Source organism: Anolis sagrei, chromosome 2 (genome assembly GCF_037176765.1).
Source record: "Anolis sagrei isolate rAnoSag1 chromosome 2, rAnoSag1.mat, whole genome shotgun sequence".
NCBI classification, from domain to species: Eukaryota; Metazoa; Chordata; class Lepidosauria; order Squamata; family Dactyloidae; genus Anolis; species Anolis sagrei.
This window is the reverse complement of record NC_090022.1, coordinates 97,588,051-97,610,614: the sequence shown is the minus strand read 5'-3', so window position 1 is coordinate 97,610,614 and position 22,564 is coordinate 97,588,051. Positions and strand designations below refer to the sequence as shown.

The 22,564-nt window shown below is 40.8% G+C and overlaps 1 protein-coding gene across 2 annotated transcripts in view; it reads right to left on the bottom strand.

Moving 5' to 3' along the window:
* Positions 1–22,564, bottom strand: part of SH3RF2 (SH3 domain containing ring finger 2) — a 106,720-nt gene that overhangs the window by 25,931 nt on the left and 58,225 nt on the right. For both annotated transcript variants that reach the window (XM_060765166.2, XM_060765167.2), the window contains exon 5: positions 21,452–21,751. In XM_060765166.2, the coding sequence (XP_060621149.2) occupies positions 21,452–21,751 (300 nt within the window). The remainder of the gene's footprint in view (positions 1–21,451; positions 21,752–22,564) is intronic.

Sequence of the window (22,564 nt, the reverse complement as noted above, 5' to 3'; positions counted from 1 at the left end):
TTGCATTATTAATGGATGTCCCAGCCACACATTCTGCCTAATTTATATCTTCCATTCTTTCAAAAATTACATTTTGGGACTAAATGGCAAGGTAATTGTGCAAAAGAAAGGTAACCTTGCTAGGGTCTATTGGCCTTTTGCTTTTTTCTTTCAAGGGAAAGATACTCTAGAATCTGAATGACATATCAGGGAGACCCCCATTCCCTTTACAAAACAACAAAAACAAAAAACAAAAACAAAAAAGGACAACCTGAAAATTCATCAACTAAGTAAAATAAATGGAATACTCAATGGTGGGGGAAGGGAATTATATGATTCATTTGATCACTATGAGCCCTACCACATGCACAATGGAGGACCTTAGTATCTAAGTAAGTAACTTTATTTTTATACCCCGCCACCATCTCTCCAAGGGGTCTGTTGGAAATAGGAAAATTGGGTTTATATATCTGTGGAATGACCAGCGTGGGAGAAAGAACTCTTGTCTGTTGGAGCTAGATGTGAATGTTTCAACTGACCACCTTGATTAGCATTTGATGGCCTGGCAGTTTTTTGGTGTGACTTGTTAGTGCCTGGGGGAATCTTTTGTTGAGAGGTGATTAGCTGTCCCTGATGGTTTCCTTTCTGTTGTTTTGCTGTTGTAATTTTAGACAAGTCTACATAGGGACCACCAAACGCAGCATTGCCCAAACACGAATCAAGAAACATGAAAGGCACTGCAGACTACTTCAACCAGAGAAGTCAGCCATAGCAGAGCACCTGATGAACCAGCCTGGACACAGAATATTATTTGAGAACACAGAAATGCTGGACCATGGACCACTCAAACAACCACCATGTCAGACTACACAGAGAAGCTATTGAAATCCATAAGCATGTAGACAATTTCAACAGAAAGGAGGAAGCCATGAAAATGCACAAAATCTGGCTATCAGTATTAAAAAAAACTCTAAAATTACAACAGCAAACAACAGAGAGGAAACCATCAGGGACAGCTAATCACCTCTCAACAAAAGATTCCCCCAGGCACTAACAAGCCACACCCAAAAAACCCTGCTAGGCCATCAAATGCTAATCAAGGTGGTCAGTTGAAACATTCACACCTAGCTCCAACAGACAAGAGTTCTTTCTCCCACCCTGGTCATTCCATAGATATATAAACCCAATTTTCCTAGTTCCAGGAGAGAATGCCTCTAGAACATGGCCATATAGCCCGAAAAAACCTACAACAACCCAGTTTCTTACTTTGTTTGTGGTTTTTCTATACATGATAATTGTATTCTCAATTCACTTTTGACGCAATAAATAAAATAAATTTTGATCACTAATATAGACTAGAAGTGGGGAAACTCTTACTCACAGATATTTTGATTTTCAAATCCCATCAGAGATGGCCAGAATCTGTCAATAGTAAGGGGTTATGGAAGTTGGAAACAAACCAGATAGAAAGTGAACATATTCCTACTACACTATGGGGGAGCACTGTAATAATGTATGTATGCATTTCCCAGGAAAAATATTGTTTAAATGTTTTTTTAAAAAGGTATAGCCTTACATCAAGGTATCTTGATGTTGACACACCATAGATCCCATTTAGGATAAAGTCAAGCTATCAGTAATATAATACATACATTTCATAGAACAACTGACCAGTTATTCCCATTTATTAATATCCTCTGCATCCCAACCTTGGGTATGATCTTTTTGTGAGGATGTTCAAAAGGGCGTTCTCTCTTATGACACCCTGGTTGTGGGTTCTTTCTCCATTATGCCATTATTGCTTTAATAAGCTGGAACATGTCCAGAAATGTTCAACCAAAATGGTTAAGAACTTGGAAGCCATGCTCTTCAGGAGATGGGTATGTTTAAACTGGAGAAGAGAAGGCAGAGGGCCCTTCCCCACAGCTCTATATCCCAGAATATCAAGGCAGGAAATCTCACAATAACTGCTTGGAACTGGGTTATTGTCAAATCCCACATTATCTGATCAAAGCAGATAATGTGGGATTTTATTCAGCTGTGTGGAAGGGGCCCAAGAAGGGACACAATAGCCATGCTTTAAATACAGAATTTGAAAGGATGTCATATTGAAGATGGAGCAGATTAATTTCCTGAAAAGATTAGAACTAGGTGTCCTGGATTCCATAGGAAGAAATTCAATCTAAATATTAGAAAGAACTTTTTGATGGTAAGGAATGATCAACAGTGGAATTTGCTGCCTCGGAGTGTGTATCTTCTGTATAAGTCTTTGAATAGAGGCTGGGTGGGCAACTGTTGGGAGTGCTTTGAATGCGTCTTCTCGCATGGCAGAATAGAGTTGGACTGGATGGCCCTCGTAATATCTTCCAGTTCTAGGATTCTAGAGATCTATGGTTCTGTTTAAGTTTAAGGAGAGGAGCCTTTAAAATCCTCAGCCTCTGATGGATCTGAGCAAACAACAAACCCCAGGATTCCATAAGAGGCAGAATAGTTAAAGTAGAAGGATACCACCCCCACCCCCCATCTGTGGATCATCCTCCCCAGTGAAATTAGGTCAGTTACATCTCTTTCCTTTAGGAAAAAAACTCAATTCATGGTTTTGGGACCAGGCGTTCGGGTAGCAGGCTTAACAGTAATCACACTGCTTCATGAGAACCGATAATGGACAGGTTTTGGACTGGCTGTCTGGATGCCAAATTGGACTTGGATGTGGCTATATTGTTGTTAATAATGTTTTAAATTGATATTTTATAACTTAACATTTTAACTAATATTTAATATGTGTTATATTGTTTTGCTTGTATGTGTTGGCATCAAATTGTTGCTGGTTGTAAGCTGCCCTGAGTCCTCTGGGGGTTGAGAAGGATGGGATACAAATGTTTGAAATAAATACATAAATAATACTTGTTTATATTGGGCTTGGTCCCCATGTAAGCCTCCGCGAATCCTTTAGGGGAGATGGAGGTGGGATATAAGAATAAAGTTGTTGTTGTTATTATTCTGTAGTGTGAAAGAATGCTTTTTCTCTTTTGAAGTTTTATTTCAGCAGCAATGAATAATATGGCTTTTTATTAAAGCATTAGTGGAAATCGAAAGATTTTACCCAATTTGTACATGTTTTCTTTTGTTACATAAATTAATATATTTCTAAATGGTATTGTTTTACATTTTAAATTACTTGAACTTTTAGAAAATAATGCCACATACCACCTTGAGATCCTTACATAAATAGTGGTATATATGTGTGTATATATATACTGGATAAAAATATAAATAAAGGTACACAACAGGAGGACTATATCTTCTCTCATGTTAGACATCTAGCATTTCATAAATTATCCAAAATAGACTCTTATGTTCCATATGGTCCAGCTGTTTGTTTGATTTGCCTTGTCTTTTCTTTTGTTTCATTAAGCCAAAGGCAAACTTATTTTGGGGTATTGTTTCTCCCCTTCCCATCCTTGGATCCTTTTTCAACGGCAACTGAGATTTCAATTAATATAGGGAATCAGCAGAAAAAGCTGAACAGCAATCTTGCCTTTGGCTTAGTATTACCTATAAAGGCCACTCTATTATCCAATTTGCCTCAAAGTATAAACATTTCCCTTTGTGATTTGACAGGAACCATGCACCCCCCCTTCTGAATTTGATTTGGGGGGGGGGGGTTAATGATTTGATAGTTGATGAATATGGCAACTAAATGATGGAGAAATATTGCTGGAGCAGGATCTCAATTATCTGGTTAGTAAAACGTTTGGTAGTAAATTAATTCGAGAGTTGAATTAGGCACTCTGAGGGTGGGGTACAATGTAATTGAAGCATTTATTAGCTTGGAAAATTAATTGGCTTATCATCTCTGTAATGTAAATGTTAGTAATTAATTCTAAATTTGCACATATTCATATAAATCAGCTCCTGGAAAATTTAGTGCATATCTACTCTTATTTTTTAATGGGTATTCATTTTAGTGTCTGCTGAGCTTTGTTACAGGACTACCCGTGGATACCAGAGTCTGTCGATGCTCAAGTCCCATTACATACAATGGTGTAGTAAAATGGTGTCGCTTACATAAAATGGTAAAAAAGGTCTGCTTTTTTGATGATATTTTCAAGCTACATATGGTGGAATAAGTGGATGGATATGCAAAACTGATAGCATTTACAATCCTGATAGCACAAATTCTATGTAAAATCATACTACGTATTTTTGACATTAATATTGAAATCTGAAATATATACAGAAAGTCTTTACAACCATTCAGCAGGTCCTGAATGGTTGTTATGGATCAGACAATCAATTTGAAGAGCTATTCTGTTCTCCCTCCCCCCGCCAACCTACCAAGACTCTAGTGTAAGAGTCCTGGTAGGTAGCTGCATAGTCAAAGCTTCTTCTGGCCCTGCTTCAGGCTTCATTGCATGTGTGGGAATCATGGTGTTCTTTAGATGTTGATGGGTACAACATTTGCTATGATGGAGGTTGCAGTCTGGCAACATTTGGACTTTTTCCTTTTAAAGTCCTTGTGGATGACTCAGGCATGTTCTAGATGCACGTGATGTGCTACCATGTTGAGGCTAAGCAAGAGTCCTTTTATTTGACTCATGCATAGCCTCTGATGCCATTTTAACTGCCATGGCTGCATCTCATGGAATCCTGGAATTTATAGTCCAATCAGAGGCATGAGAGGAACTCTCTGGATGAGAATTTTTTTAAGGCTCTTCCTTAAACTTTGAATCTCAAGGTTCCATGGGATGTTCCCATGGCAGTCAAACTGGAATAATGGCACTATTGTTGTGTTGTGGGAAAGAACTCCAGCTCTAAATTCAGATCCACACAGGAATGAGAGACAGCCTGTGAACATTCATTTTTGCACAAAAGATGGAATATAAATGCAGAATAACTATATGCACACCATATTGGACCCCAGTGAAGAAGTATTGGGCATAATAACAACAATACACAATTAAATAGAGGTGGATTGGGCCTCATTTCTGTGCAACTGGAGGCTCATAATGTCTGCTTAAGGAGACTTTCGTCCAGTACATTTTACTTCTTACGAGATGTGTAAAGGAGTGGTGGTTTTTTTAATGAGGCCAGTTTTGCATGCTTGCCCTTCGTAATGCTTATGAGGACATTTTATACCTCATTATCATTAGCAATTTATTCATTTAAGACAGTGACATCAGTATACAACAGACTTGTTTTCCTTGTGTCTCATAAAGTGGCCCTTAGTTTGCCATAGCTGCAAAGAAGGTACAATTTGTGGGCACCTGAGTATCACGGGCCGATTATATCCACAGGAGTTTAGTTCTGTGACCGTTTGCAGATAGGATAAAACTTGGATGATCATGTTCCATATTATTAAATTGCAACAATGTAAACATGCATGCTTCAGGGTGTCCATGCTAATACTGATAACATTCAATAACATGGGCATGACAATCCATGATTGGTGGAAATCTGCAGTCCATGGATCTGGAGTGGCCCAATGTATATGTTTTAAATTTGTACTGCTTACAATTCTCTCTTTTTTGTTGTTACCATGTAAGGAGGCAGCGAGCAGGTATCCTGCAGTTCAGAAGTGGAATTACTGCAGATTTCTAAGTTATGTAGATTATCTCCATAGATGATCTTGGCTCTAAGCAATGGAAAACACACACACACAACTTGGCCTTTGCCGGGATGTTGAGAGAAAGCTTGAAAGTCCCTTTGAGACAGTTGGTGCTTTGCAACTTGGGTATCAAACCACCATTTCTCAGCATCTTCATCTGTCTCTTTTGCTTAGTACAGATGGGAGAAGCAATGTGACAGATGGCAGAGTGGCACAAAGAATTCTAATCAGGAAACAAATGGTTGTTTTCAAGAGACCACCCTTGGGATCCTTGAGCCAAAGGCAGAGATAATGGCGGCACAGCTGGTGTTAATTAAGCACAAGGCCTGCCAAGGCCAAAGATTAAGAAATTACGAGTTATCACCCATCCTCTTGAAAGCAGGAGCTTCCGACAGCAAGGATGAGATTAAACCAAACGTGCTGACTGGCTTGACATGCATTTTTTCTGAAACTGAGAGGACTAGAAAATGGAGCTCCAATTTAAAATAAAAGCTGAAATGTAGCAATAGTGTTTTGATAGTGTAATCATGTTACAATAACCATCACTGGGGGTGTGCATTATGCTTTTGAAAATGTCCCTTTCTGTGTGGCAAGTACAGCAGATCCCAGTCAATATGCCTGTCAGACATACATATACATCAGTACCTTGAAGATGATGACATAGACTTCACCTTACATAATACTAATACATTTCCTGGCCCTTAATGGCTCTTCTTTCCCAAACAAGCCCTGAATCTAATCCATTTTAAACTAAGGCAGAGATTGACTTTCCCTCTGGGTTCTTAGAGCAGGCTGCACCTTTTGAAAATCAGCTTCAGAAGTGACCAAATATTCAATTTCAGTTTATGCTTCCATGGTTTTCAACTGATTTGAATCCAGGCAAGGAGTTTTGAGGTATTTTACATATTTTATCAACCTAGCTAATGTTTGAGACTTTTAGAAACTTTTTTTTTATAATTTTGTAATTGGGAAAAGAGTTCAGGGAAGGTTTCATAAACAAAAAGGAATTGGGGCTTCATGTAAACTACATCCTTAAGCTTGTAGAGCAGCTGGTGAAAGATGTCAGTAATAAAAGCTGAGGCATGTGTGCCTCTGAATTAGGCCTTTGGTTTACTGGTTGAAGTACTGAACTCGGACTCCAAGAAACCAGGATTCAAATTCCCACTCAATCATGGATAGCTGCTGGTTGACCTTGGGCAAATCATACTCTCTCAGCCTTATAGGAACACACTTGCAAAGGAAACTCAGTGTCAATTTGAAAATATGTAACAACAACACAAAGCTTCCCAGCTCTGCCAAGACGTTCAGATTCATACACATTTGAAAGAGTGCATGCAACTCTCTTAAGTTTGCTAGCCATTTGTTTTGCTTGCAGAGGCTGCTCTGCATGCACAAACACAGATCTGAACGATGTCCTCATTGTTCTACCTCTGAACATGGAGTTTTTGTTTAGGCTTGAGTATACTTCAAAAAAATTGGAAGATATTGGGATGGGATGGCATATTTTCCAACTGTCCCACTTTCACTGGGACTGCCAATACGCTTGTCCCACTATTTTGGTTGCTTTTAAAATATCCTACAATCTCATCCCCCTTTATTCTTCTTAGCTTACATCAATTGCAAAATATTGCATTCGAAGGGTAAATGAGGTTTGCACAATTAACTCAGCAGAAAGGAGAGGAAAAGAAGAATCTTGGCCTGCCCAGTATGATCAGGTAAAAGCAAACTGCTGTACTCTAGCTTGTGCGCTCTTCCTCATTAATAATTACATCTTACCATAGTCTGACATTACTTGGCTACATCTGTCCCAGCTTTTATGTGTGAGATCTTGGAGGATATGGGATAGAGTGGAAGTACACAGAAATCACATTCTGTAATATAGGTAGAGAGAGTCAGTATGGCACGGTGGTTTCAGTATTGGACAACAGCTTTGGAAACTCTGGTTTGAATCACTAGGCCATGGACACTCACTGAGTGTTCTTGGTCATATTATTTCTGTCTCCAAGGAAGGCAAAGGAACCCCCATTTTAACAAAGACTCACACGAACAATATAGGTGAAAAGAAACCCCAGCGAGAGGGCTTCTTATTCTTTTAGTATGTCACATCCAACTTTCACTCATGTTTTATCAATGTTTATTCATGTTCATTTGATACATGAATAAATGCTTACAAACATACAACTGGAAGATAGTAGGTTAGAAACAAACATACATAAATATGATTCCAGCAATTGCTTACAAGTCTGCAGGTCAACCACAGGCAAATGAAATTGCAAAGACATACTGTCTCTTGAATTATTCTGGAATCATAGGGTGTAAGCAAATGGTGGTTGTTTATGTGAGCCTTGCCCCAAAGGTTGGAAAGAGATGCTGCATCCAGTTCTACAAATTGCCCTGGATGCTGTGCATGCGTCCTGAAAGCCAAACCAGAAGCTATCTTGATAAATGAGTAGACAACAGCTGGGAATCATATGCACCTCCCCTATATGTTGGATTGTAAGTCCCAGCATTCCTCACCATTCACTATGCTGGCCAGGACTATTGGGAGCTGATTTCCAACAGCAATGGGAAGGCCACATGATCTGCGTCTCTGGTATAGACACATTTATTTGTTAAAATATTTATACTGTGCCAGATATCAAGAGATCATGGAGAGGCTTACAAATAGGTTAAAATAGTAAGATAATGTACATATGCTAAAACATATTAATAAGCTATGCACAGATTGAAAATATTAAAAAACTATAGCCAACCTTTCACATTCACTGGAGGATCTAGAGATTCCTAGAATTTTAAAAATCAAATTGGTGAATAACCAAATCTGCATAAGTCAAAACTGCAAATTTGGAGGGACAATTAGATAGATAGATAGATAGATAGATAGATAGATAGATAGATAGATAGATAGAATTTGGGGTGGATTAATGAGTTTCAGAAGCTTTAGTGTTCAGCCAAGGTTTTATTTGGTACCTAAATCCCATGGTTAATGGCCAAGGTATATGTGTGCGTGTGTGCGGTTAGGCAGGAAACAGACATACTTTGCAGCTCCATTGCAGTCATCCCCCCGCTCGCTAATGACTGTGTTCCTTCCTACTCAGATCAAGAGAGGAATATCACCAACTGCAAAAGGGAGGCTTGGAACTCATGGTTTAACAAAGGGTTAAATATCACCTTCAGCGTGCTACTTCTCCCCTCCAAGTGGATCCTTGTTTGTAATAGAAATATGGAATTGAAAGCTCCAATAACATCTTAACAACTTTAGCTTCACTGATTAGCCTGGGAATGATCCACAAATACTTGCTTATAGCAAGGTGGGATTTGATTTCACATACTTGTCTATCTGCATGACCTTATCTTCCGTTGCAAGACCACTTTTTATTGTGTCAAAAGCAAATTGAGAATATACTGCAAGTCGGTTCTGGTGTGGGAGAATTGCAAGGACATTACCCAGGTGATGTTTGGATGTTTTACCATCCTGTGGGAGGCTTCTCCCCACATGGGAAGCTGGGGCTGACAAACGGGAGTTCATCTCATCTCACAGATTTGAATTGCCAACCTCCAGGTCCTCAGGTCAGCCGTTCAGCTGGCACAAAGGTTTTATTTATTTATTTACTATACTTGTATACTGCCTTTCTCAGCCTGTTGGTGACTCATTTAACCCATTATGCCACCGTGGCTCCCATTTCAGACTGTTGTTGGGTTATGGCACATTTGCAAGGCTTTGCCATAGCCCTCGGCAACTCTTATACCAACAAGACAACTTTGATGAGGCAAACAATGTTGTGTTTCCATTGTGCCTCTTCACAGTGAACTTCTCTGTACTGTTTTGCAACTCAATGTATGCAGTAGCTTACAAGGCAACAGACTAGACGAAGGCTACCAGTTTAAAAAACGGATAGGGACCCTCTGCCTTTTAGTGATTGTGTAGAAAAGAGCCTATATATCCTGAAAGCACCAGATTCTATTTTATCACAGAGGGCTAAGCACAGTCAGCCCTGGTAAGAACTAAGTTGAGAGACCACCAATGAATATCAAGTGCAGTAGACTGTATTTCAGACAAAGGGACTGGCAAAACCACAACTGAGTATTCCTTGAAAAAGAAACACCTTTCAAATTCATGACATTGTTACAGGTCAAGTGACATGAAAGGTATAAACACACAGAGGAGGAAATTTTAGTACTGATTGCGTGACAAGAAATACCCAATTAAATTCCTTTCCAGTTTTCACCATATTTCCACCATCCAAAACCAAAAGTAGTTCTAAACAACCTGGCCAGGCTAGGGGAAACGAAGAATGTTATCTAAAGAGATGTCCAGGTGTATTTTCATCAAGGCTAGTCCAGAACTTTGAAACTGGTTTCCTTCTTTAACTTGAAACCATTTCTGACTGTACAATCCCTCCCCCTGCTGAAACACTAGCAGAAGCAGCATCTATGCCACCACACCCTTTTAAAAACCAAAAAGCAAAGTTTTGGTGTTTCAAATCAACAGCCAATTATTAAAGAAAAAAACCAACCTTTCAAAATAGCCCATTCCACGAAGCTGGCACCAACATGGTCACTCTCAGGCTATGCTGTTGGGAAAACTGGAAGCTCCCTGCTCATCCAAGAACAGAAAACAATTTACCTGGTCCACACCCCAATCTAAGGAATGCACTTAAGGCCAAACACCTCTTGGGTGCCTCCAGGAGGTGAGCTTCCTCATTTATCTCTCAGGCAGCAGGAATTCTGAGCAAGCAACCAGAACAGGGTCAGGCAGTTTCTGGATGTTGCTGGACTGCAATGCTCATTATGCCTCACCACCACTTCACAAAGTAGGATTGGTGGAGGTTTCAGTCCAGTAACATCTAGAGAGCCACAAGTTGCCCATCTGTGATGTAGAAGCATCAGAGGTTTCATCTTACCCTAAAGAGTAGCCTTGTGGCCTTTTCCTGGCAGAACTCTTGTATATTTAAGATCGACATGAGGTGCAGGTGTTTATTAGTTGAAGCTCTTTCTTACATAGGACCTTGCCTATTGAACTTTATGCAGCTTTATGTTAAAAGGTCAGGAGCCAGAAAATCACTGGCAACCCCTGCTAGGGCTGAGGTCCTATTTTACAACTCACCCAGAATTTTATAACCCACTCCAAATTCCATCAAGTTACCGAACTCTGCTCCTTGATCTGCTTTCTTTTTAACATGAGTGCCTCAGGCTATCCCAACCCACAAATGTATTGGTTAAAAAGAATCAACTACCATTAATTTCCTTTGTATTATATCTGGGCTAATTGGTGCCTAGAGCTCTCTTATCCAGGCACAGAAGAAATAACAAGGCCTTTCAAATGGATCTGCTAGGAAAGGGCAATGGTATCCAACTGAGAATTATGTAGGTGGAAAGGCAGGACCTGCATTCATTTATTTTCTTTTCCCCTTAGAAGATGCATTCAGGTAGAACTGCTATGTACCTCAGAAGTCTGGCCTTTAGAAAAGACATGCTGCTGGTTTTTTAAAACATTTTTATGAATCTGCTAGAACTACTATGATTATTACTGCATTTTCTGTCTGCATGCCCAGAAGTAACCCTGTAGCAACTTAAGTACCATCTTCTTCTACCAACCTTCCTCTTTCTTCTGCAACAGAGGTGGGGAACTTGAGTTCTTCAAAGGTTAATTAATAAACCCTTCCATTATTCTGTGTGCTCGTCAGGTTTGAAAGTTGGTTGAACTGGAGTCCAGCAGCACCTGCAGGGCAATACAAGTTCCTCACTAATGTTCTAAACTGCTGAAATAAGGAAATATATTTTTAATTATGATGAATTATCTAAATGAGGAAAAAATGCTAGCCACAGCTTCAGGTAAATATGCATGGCTTGCTATATAATTACTGACTTATGAAATGCACTGTCATGCTGCATGTGCCAGTTGTGAGAGGTCAGCAGTATCATCATCAACAGTCTGGGTACTAACATAACATGTTGCTATGTTTTCTTTTTATTATCTCAAGCATTCCTTTCTTCTGTCAGATGTAGAGATCAGTTGTGGATTTTCCTATATAGGTATTGTGTGCAATAAAAATGTCAATTACTTCCATGAATTCAGTTTAAGGAAAGGACTAATATAGTTTTAATCTTATGATTATACAGTCATTCCACCACTTTCATCCTGGTTTCATCCTTGTGGTTTTAATTATTCACCCCTGCCTCTCAAAGTTGAGGCCAATCTGGGAACATTCATATGGCAGCCCCATACTCAGGCAGTGAGGGCTCCCGAAGATCTCGGGAGGTGAGAAGAGCAGGGAGCTGTTCAGGAGTTGGGCGTGTTCCATGTTTCTACTTAGCATAATACCCTCTCCCCTTCCTCACCATCCAACAAATGCTACGTTCAGCAAAGGACAAGAGGGATCCTCTCACCTCTGCAGGAGTCTACCGTATACCATGCAGCTGTGGACAAGTCTACATAGGGACCACCAAACGCAGCGCCCAAACAAGAATCCAGGAACATGAAAGGCACTGCAGACTACTCCAACCAGAGAAATCAGCCATAGCAGAGCACCTGATGAACCAACCTGGACACAGCATTTTATTTGAGAACACAAAAATGCTGGACTACTCTCACAACCACCATGTCAGACTACACAGAGAAGCCATTGAAATCCACAAACATGTGGACAATTTCAACAGAAAGGAAGAAACCATGAAAATGAACAAAATCTGGCTACCAGTATTAAAAAATTCTAAAATTAAAACAGCAGAGAGAAAAACAGGCAGGGACATCTAAGCACCTTTCATTAAGAGTTTGCTCCAGGCACAGTCAGCCCATTGTATGCTAATCAAGGTGGTCAGTTGAAAAGATTCACACCTAGCCCAACTTACAAAAGCCTTTTGTCTCACCCTGGTCAGTCCACAGATATATAAACCCCTTTTTTCCCAGCTCCAGCAGACCTCTGAGGAAGCCTGCCATAGATGCAGGCGAAACGTCAGGAGAAATGCCTCTAGAACATGGCCATATAGCCCGAAAAAACCCACAAGAACTGAGTGATTCCGGCCATGAAAGCCTTCGACAATAAGTGATGTTGCTGGTGGGGCAGGTTGGTTCCACATTCTATTCCTCTTTGTTGTCTGTTTCTGTTTCACTTAGTACCGCCTTCCTTTGCCTGTGTGAAACGGACACATGTGGCATGCAGGAAGAGGAAAAGGAGCAGGGACCTGCAGGGTAAGTCAAATGGCACATGTGGCTTGTGACTCCTCCCTTCCTCCCGGGACTTGTAGTTTCCTGTCATTGTTGTTGTGTGCCTTCAAGTTGTCTCCAGTTTATAACAACCCCAAGGTAAACTATCATGGGTAAACTATCATGGGGTTTTCTGGGCCTGAGAATGTGTGACTCACCCAAGGTTATCCAGTGAGCCCTTCCATGATTGTGAGGGGCTTTTTGAATCCCCTGGTGCCTCTGACCAAACTACAAAACCCAAGATTCCACAGGTTGTAGCCAAAGCAGTTAAAGAGTTAAACCTCCCACAAGGATGGTAAAACATCAAAACATCTGGGCGTCCCCTGGGCAACATCCTTGCAGATGGCCAATTCTCTCACACCAGAAGTGACTTGCAGTTTCTCAAGTTGCTTCCGACATGAAAAAAACCCTGTAATGTGCAACTCAATTTGGAGGTGTATATTTTAAAATAAGTATTTTCAGTGCAATGGTACAGGAATAATGTGTCAGGGAGGCAGGTAGCATGAATGATACCACTTGGGAAGCCACGTTCTTCTGTCACACCAAACCAAACCTGATGAACTTGCCACCTTTGCATGGTTCCCAACTGACTGCATTCATGAGCCTTCAACCCCCCTCCCCCCAGTTTTGAAAGCCTTATGAACTGTGGAGGACTGAGCCTCCAGGGGGCGGGGGTGGCAGGAGACCCTGAATGTACATGGGAAGCAGGATGCATGGCCAAGCCCTGGCCCAGAGGGAAGTGGAGAGGGCAACATTTCCTGTTCCTTGGGTCAGAGAGGCCTGAAAGCCCTGCATCCCATCTGGGCTATGTCGCAGGAATGACTGTGTTGCCTGATTAGCATTCCTTCTTCAGGTACCATGGAGCCCTGAAGCTGCTACCCAGCAACAGCCTCTTTGCCCCCTTACTACCCATCTGGTCTCTGGGGCTCTGGGTCCCTCCAGGCCTTTTCACATAGCTGGGTTTATATGCACAGTTCTATAACATGCAATCAAATCTAATGCCTACCTCAATTTTGGCAATGTAATTTAGCCGAAAAGGTGCAATTTATACTCAAGTAAATATGGTAATATCCATGCACAATTTGGGGGGATGACATCGGACTTAAAACCCCCAAAAGTTTGGAATCACTTCACATGGATGAGCCAACCAAAACCAAGCATTAATATCAGCTTTAGAAGATTTATTCTCAAGTTGAACAAGAAGTGCCATTAGGCTGAAAGACCCTAAAAACCTTTTCAATCAAGTTAGGCAAGCTGACATTGCAGATGGACCATCACCATGACCACAGTGGCACACCCCACCATATGTATCCCACTGCCGCTTGGCCTCGCCCCATCTTTAGGTATTGATAGAGCATCATCTGCTTTTGCGCAAGCATGCCAGCAACAAATAATGTCAGGAGATGAGATTCTCCTCATCTCTTCCCTCCAACTTGCTATCCTGAAGACAACTGTTTTCTTTTAAATTTATACACATTTTTGGCATTTCTGTATTAAAATTGTGCAATTGTGTTAAACATAATAATAATAATAATAATAATAATAATACCACCACATTTTAAAAATTGTTATCATACCAGTAGTACAGGAAGGTATTATCATGCATGTGTGCAGAAGTATGATTCACAGACCATGGGCATGATTGTGCTTCTAAAGAGAGATGCAATACTATGGTGCTCAATAGGTTATGGATCCACCATCAACGATAACACAGCTGTAGTGAAATAGCTGGTTTGTATGATCAAGTCCTATGGATAAAGCTTATGGTTTTATTTCACCAAACTCAATAATTAATTATGTAAGTTGCTTTGTTGAGTTAAAATATGTTAAATTATTCATCATCAAAAAGAACAACAACATCCATAACAGCTAAAAATAATACTCAAGTTCTTTCCTCCCACTGTTCAAGCACTTCTATTGCACCTGTAAGAAATAATACATAAACTCAGCTCTAAACCAAACTAGTGATGTGTAAACCAGATTCTGGTTCACTGCAACTTGTGTCTCTTTTGGAAATAGTTGATTTTCCGCCCTATTCATCTATCATCAACCCATTAAGTCTGTGATTTTTTTGTGAAAAAATGAACATGATCTGAATTGCTTGAGAAGATGAAGCTTTGCTACAAGTAGCATATCAAAAAGAGAGAGTGTTTTCTATAATTGGCTAACCTATTGCTAATACTAGTAGTGAAAGAAAACAATGACCAAAATTATTCCAAGCATAAGCAGAATACATTTCCACACAACACAATCCTGTTATACATCTGAAGCAAGGACACATGCTTTCCACACTGCACATTTCAGCCACTTAGCCTCTGGCTCCCAGGCAGCGTTGCCATTTTGCAGCTGAAATATTTTCCTGGCTCTTGCTTTATTGGGTTTCGTCATGTAATTGTTAACTCCCTTGAGTCTCTATGGTGAAAAAGAAACAATGATGATGACGACAACAACAACAAATATACAAGGCTTTTTACTCTAGTGTAGGCTTCTGCATATGGAATGTGGGTGAAGCTTGTGTGGGTATATGTATGTGCATAAGGGGGTAATTTTACATATTTCCAGCTAGCCCTGCAGTCACCTGGAATGGATTTGAAATAAGTCTAAGTATAAATGCAGAAACCTGTTATTGTAATGTGCCTTCAAGTCATTTCTGATTTACAACATCCCTAAGGCAGACCTGTCACAGAGTTTTCTTGGTCAGACTTGTTCAGAGGGCCTTGAATTTGTCTCTCTTTGAACCTGAGAGAGTGTGACTTGCCTAAAGTCACCCAGTAGGTTTCCATGGATGAGTGCTCCCATTATTATTATTATTATTATTATTATTATTATTATTATTATTATTACAAAGGCTGGATGTTGTTGTTGTTCATTCGTTCAGTCGTCTCCGACTCTTCGTGACCTCATGGACCAGCCCACGCCAGAGCTCCCTGTCGGCCGTCACCACCCCCAGCTCCTTCAAGGTCAGTCCAGTCACTTCAAGGATGCCATCCATCCATCTTGCCCTTGGTCGGCCCCTCTTCCTTTTCCCTTCCACTTTCCCCAGCATAATTGTCTTCTCTAGGCTTTGCTGTCTCCTCATGATGTGGCCAAAGTACTTCAACTTTGTTTCTAGTATCCTTCCCTCCAATGAGCAGCCGGGCTTTATTTCCTGGAGGATGGACTGGTTGGATCTTCTCGCAGTCAATCTTCCTTCACTCAGCCTTCCCTAAGGTCCAGCTCTCACATCCGTAGGTTACTACAGGGAATACCATGGCTTTGACTAGGCGGATCTTTGTTGCCAGTGTGATGTCTCTACTCTTTACTATTTTATCGAGACTGGACATTGCTCTCCTCTCAAGAAGTAAGCGTCTATTGATTTCCTGGCCACAGTCTGCATCTGCAGTAATCTTTGCACCTAGAAATACAAAGTCTGTCATGGCCTCCACATTTTCTCCCTCTATTTCCCAGTTGTCAATCATTCTTGTTGCCATAATCTTGGTTTTTTTGATGTTTAGCTGCAACCCGACTTTTGCGCTTTCTTCTTTCACCTTGATTAGAAGGCTCCTCAGCTCCTCCTTGCTTTCGGCCATCAGAGTGGTGTCATCTGCATATCTGAGGTTGTTAATGTTTCTTCCAGCAATTTTCATCCCAGCTTTGCATTCATCAAGCCCCGCACATCGCACAAGGCTGGATAGCCATCTGTAATTTTCCTACATGGCAGAAAGGGGTTGGACTGAGTGGCCACTGGGGTTGCTCCTATTGTTGTTGTTGTTGTTATTTTTGCAAAGGCTGGCTGGACATTGATTGGAGGTACTTTGATAGTGTTTTTCCTGCATTTCAGAAGGGGTTGGCGTGGATGGCCCCCGGGATCTTCCACTGAAATACTGTTTATGTTGGTCAAAATTGTTCTTCATTTTAGATATTGTGTTTCTCTTTCTTTCTTTCTTTCTTTCTTTCTTTCTTTCTTTCTTTTTTGAACTATAAATGAGATATATGCAGTGTGCATAGACATTTGTTCATTTTTAAAAATTAGTTCACACAAACACTGTCCATCTATCTGCCATTGACCTGGCCCATCTGTCAAATTTTAAAACACAATGTGTCAAAAATATAATATACATTATATAATATAATAACATTTCATGGGGCTCCACAAGAAACCTTTGCTTCAAAAAGGATTCAATGTGTGAAAAAGTTTGAGAATCCCTAACCTAAAGTGACACACCCACTGTTTTGTAATCACAATGCCTATGTATCCCCTAGTTTAGGGGGTACATAGGGACCATGGAAGTTGCCCATCCTTGCTTACTTAGCAACAGCTGCTGTGATTGATAGGATCTGAGTCCCTGGAAAAGATGGTGCAGAGTGAAACACCCTGATAATGTTGCTCCCTGGGTTACTTACTAAGATGTTCTAAAAACTAAGAAACTAAAAACGAAGATTGATAGGATCTGTTTCCCTATTGATCAGGAAGCAGCTAGTTGACAGTGTCACTTGCAAGAGCAATCTCTATCGCAAAATAGTATCATGATATGGGTTCTACTTCTGCCTATTGCAGTAGAAATTATACTCAGGAGGAGAAGGGATTGTTAGTCTGAGAACCAAAGGTTTAGAATACTGGTGATCATGGTGGATTCTTCCCAGAAAGTGGAGTATGGAGGGATTGGACAGGATTTACTGCACGCCACTGTAACTAGGATGTTTGTGTGCAGGTATAGAAATCCCAAATAGGATTTCGGCCAGCAGCAGCCACAACAACAAGCATAATCACCACCACCACCATCATCAGGTTTGCCAGAGGCCAAAGTATGGTTGCATGTTTGCAGCCACCAAAGAGTAGGAATGCCTGACTTCAGAATCCGACATTGAGTCTCTAGTTTGCATGGGTCAGTTCTATGGACAAGATGAGGTGCAAATTCTCCTGCTTTGGTGGACTCAGCTCCAAACAAGAGAAAGGGCTGGGTGTAAATCTTCAGCTTATCTATTAGAGCAGTAGCATGCTACAATTTCCAAGGATTTATTTATTTTACTTCCTCTTTCCCTCCCAGTCATTATGGTATCAGGACTCGCCCTCCAGTCTGTCTGCATCCAGTTTCTGGCTAGAAGTTAAATTAATGCTCCTTGCTCCTTTGGGGAAAAGGGACTGTCCCTGTCAAATGGAGATAGTTGGAAGCTATGCAGATAGATCTCATATATGGACCAAATCTTAATTTCACTTAGTTTTAACCTTCTTTCCCCATTTAGTTTTCTTGGTCCAGTAAAAATAACAAATAGAAACGTAATGTATGAAGCCCTTAATTTAAGCCCCTCATTCACGAATCATCGATGACTTGGGTGACTCATGAAATAGAACATTCAGTTTCAGTTCAAGCAGAAAAATGCAAAATAAAAAACCTTTACTTTTAAAATGATATGTTGCTTTGTCAGCATTGTTAAAGTTAGTGTTTTATCTCCTGCCCCTCCCCTGCTTTGTGTGACACAGTTGTCTTAAGTGGAGTCTTTAATCTTTATTATTTTTTGCCTAGTGGTTTAAATAAGCAAAATCAGCACTGATACAGAAGAAAGACTAGATCCTTGTGTTGGCTAATGTTTCTGCTCTTAGTCAGCTAACCTTCATTCTAAGGTAAATGAAGCCACATAACAGGATGATCAGGTTCTACAGGACTTCAACTCTTGAAATAATATTGATTTGAATGGTTCATGGAAATTTTGCAGAGTTGAAACAATTCAAATGGATCACTTAGGGAAAACAAATACAGGATACTATTGGAGACGTATGATTCACCCTTTTACAACATGGGCATGAGATTGCAACTTATGTAGCATTTCATTTACAGATGTCCAAGAATGGAAACTCAACAAACAGATGTCATTCCTGAGCATCTGCTTCAGGAAGAAAATGTTAAAATTTTTGTCTAATACTGACCCTGCACATTACATTCAGTGGCATCAATATAGCATTAAGTCTTTTCATTGATGTATCCAGCCATGAATGTCTTTGTACAATAATGGGGAACCTTTAACCCTGGAGATGATGTTGGACTGTCGCTCCTACTATGTCACTGTGACATTTACTCTGATTGAGCCAATCACTTGTTTGGAAAATTGTATCTAGGAACCATCACTCCCTGAAGAGGCAACTAGGGGTTTCACAGCCAGCATGCCAATCCTTTTATATATACTAAGAATTACAAAGACCATTATTAATATAATGGCACTGGCAATTCAGTGACAGAAAGGATATTCTGGTGGCCTAATACCAAATGGATTCAAGATGAGAAAATGATGTTCTGGTGGTTAGTAAACTGCCTTTGTTGCAGCCAAAGCAAAGGTACAATGTAGAGAAGAAGATAAAGAATCTTCTAGTGACTACTTTCTGGAACATATATTGAAGGGTATAACAGACAGTATGTGCACACTTGATTACTATTACGAGGGGAAAGCATGGGTGACTGTCCTTTTAGCATAGAGAATCACCCCTCTTATATTGTCAGCAGTCCCATTATGGGTTCTGCTTCCCCATCACAGTCACATGTGGAAACTTGAGAGTTGGCAATACATTCATCACAAGGTCAGTATTACTTTTTTTGTTTTTAATTAGGAGAAACAACAATATCCAAAAACCAAGAGATACTTTGCCCTGCCCAAAGCCCCTTACATTAAAGGAGACTGACAGCAGTTTAAAACCTCATCTTCCAATGGGAAAAAATAGTTCTGCCCCAAACCTCAGAGGATACAGGAGGCAGTGATCCAGGTTAAAACCATTGCTTTCCATGAGATCCTATTGATCTGCATTGAACAGCATAGGATACAAGAGACTGCTAACAGTTGGGCAATGAAACAGGATGGGAAACTTTGATGATTCCCATCACACCTGCTTTTCAGTTGTAAAGATGTGAGTAAAGTGTGATAAGAGATAGGAGCTCTGAACACGATTGCTGGCCCATGTTCAGAGTTCCCTCTTTTCAGGACATTTCAGCCTTTTTTCAATTCTGGAACATGTGATGAGCTCCATGTCTCTCCCTGCTTGAAAAAGACAGAAGTCTCCTACCAGGGAAAAATTTCTCAATGTGATTAGGTCGATTTCCAGAGTTCCCTCCTTTCAGCACACCCCTGCTTCTTTTCAACCATGGAGGGTTATGCATGACAGCGAGAAGTAGCATAACTCATGTGATGAGCTCAATGCCTCTCCATGCTTGAAAAGAGGCTGAAGTGTCCTACCAAGGGGAAATGTCTCAATGTGATGAAGTCGATTGCCAGAGTCCCCTCCTTTCAGCACACTTCTGCCTCTTTTCAACCATGGAGGACTATGCATGACTGCCAGAAGTAGTTTGACTCATGTGATAAGCTCGGTGCTTCCCCACATTTGAACAGAGGCTGAAGTGTCCTATGACTGGGAAATTTCTCAATGTGGTAAGGTCTTTATTCACTGGCATATCAGACACAGGGCATACAATTTTTCCTATGCATTTAGGATGGGAATCATACAGACTTCTTTCTATTGGACTGCAGCCAGTGTCAGATTTACTATTGTGCTTAGGTGTGCTTAAGCACAGGGCCCCGTTGCCTGGGGGCCCCATCTTCTTGTCCAAGATTTTTTAATGATAGATTTTGTTTATGTGGTGCAATTCTAAATTTGAAAACATTCTGTTTCAGAGCGATTCCAGACATAATGATAGAGTTGATAGTGATACTAGTCTATGGGAGTGTGCCACAAAGCAGGCAGTGTAGGCTTACTAGGCAGACCTCCTTCTGGGCTCATGTATGTAAGGGGCCTTATAACTGAACAAACACAAGGCCTCCCTCATTTGTCCTAAATCCAGCAATGATTGTAGCTTCCAGCATTGTTAAGTATTAGCCATGCTTGGAAGGGCTTTCTTGAGAGTAACAACCCATTCCCGCCCCTTTCTTCAATTATCAAGTGAGATAATTCCACACAACTGAATAAAATCCCACATTATTTGCTTTGAACCGGAATATATGGCAGTGTGGACTCAGATAACCCAGTTCAAAGCAGATATTGTGGAACTTTCTGCCTTGATATTCTGGGTTATATAGCTGTATGGAAGGACCCTGAGTTTTGGAGTACAGTATATCCTTTATTTAGCAAGGTCTTATCAATTCTCTTCTGTAGAACTCTTCTCTGGGATGTTACCTCTCTATACATTTCACCAATACCCAAAGCTCTTTTATTTTCCCCCAAGGGTTTGTTAGCCTTTGCTATTTTTTTTTGCATCCAGTCTTGATTTTCTTTAGCTTTCAATGTGTGACTCTGAATTGGTGTCCTTTTGGTTCACTGCCTCAAATGCTTAAGTTGGAAAGGGCACTTTTTATCAACAAAAACATGCATAAAAACAATTCTATGAGGGGCAAGCAAATCTGTAAGAAGCTAACAACTGTACTCTGGGACTGTTTTGAAGCATCCCAGTAAGTTTGCCACAGCAGCTTTTAAAGCACAACATTTTTCAACTGCAAGAGAGAGAAATGTTTAGATACCAGCATTAATCCTTTCTAGACGAATGGTTCTGTGGCAGATAAGGTTGGTTTTTCAAGTTGCTGCCTATCAAACAAAAATATATCCATATAGGGCACTGCTCTTAAGCTTATTGTTTGTTCAATGCCCCCAGTGCATCCCATAAAAGCAATGCCAAAAGGGGAAAGCAGAATTTGAGTTTTACCTGAACAGGCATGCTGTAGGGGAATTCTATTTTCTCGTAGTTCTGGGTAGCCACTGAAGGGTTGCTAGAACTGATCAGAACAGGGGAGCTGATATCCAGGCTCTGTCGTCTTGTGGGCGAATGGACCATTCTGTTGAGTGTATTTAAGGCACTTGTGATAGAGAATTGCTTCATATGTTTTCTTCTTGATTCGGATTCCATGCCTTTGGCTCTGGGCAGGGATTTCCGTAAAGGAGAGGCACATTTCAGCTGGGAGGATTGGTAACTCTTCTGAAGGAGCTGCCGTGCTGTTGTATTTGGCTGGAAGATGTTTAAAAAGCATGATGAGATTATGTTGCCATAATATCCCAAATATCTCTAGCCCCCTGTCAATCCAGACAAACTCCAGCAGTTGCTGAGTTTGATATTTTTGGGTTTTTTCACACCATTTAATGATAAAGCACCAAAGTGCTCCATCAAGAAGTTTTGTTTTATGTGTTTATCACAGCATTGTTCTTTTGCTGGAACTTTTCCAGACTAAACAGTTATACCACAATTATTCAACTGTCACTTTATCAGCAATGGAATTTTGTAATTTGCAGGTTAGGAAGAAACAATCATAAGCCAAAGAGTCCTTTAACACCTCTGAACAAAATATGAACCCTAGAATTCTATAGGATGTAACAATCACAGTTAAAATGGAACATAGGACTATAGCACTAAGGCTCTTCCCGACTCACCAGGCAGAAATGTTGTGGTGGCAGGGCATCCTCCCACCCGCCATGGCATTGGAGGGGGCTTCTTCTTCCCAGAAGCCCCCTCAGTGGCGGGAGTAGTTCTTGCTAGCTGGGCGGCCAGCCAATCGGAGGTGGCTCCTGCTCACCTCCTGATTGGCTGGGCTGGCTGCCCCAGCAAGCTTCGGGCAGTCTAAGTAAGCTGCGCAAGACCATGTCAAGCAGCGTGCCTTGCATGCTGGGCCCTGGATCTGGCTTGCATATCCCCCCATTGGAGGGGGAGGGTCTGGTAGTTCTCCAGGAGTGCGATGGTGTCGGGCCCCCGGTATTGTGCCAGTTGATAACAGCAGCACCCAAGTAGTATTGGACAGCAGTGGGCTGCCCAATCCCTGGATCCAGG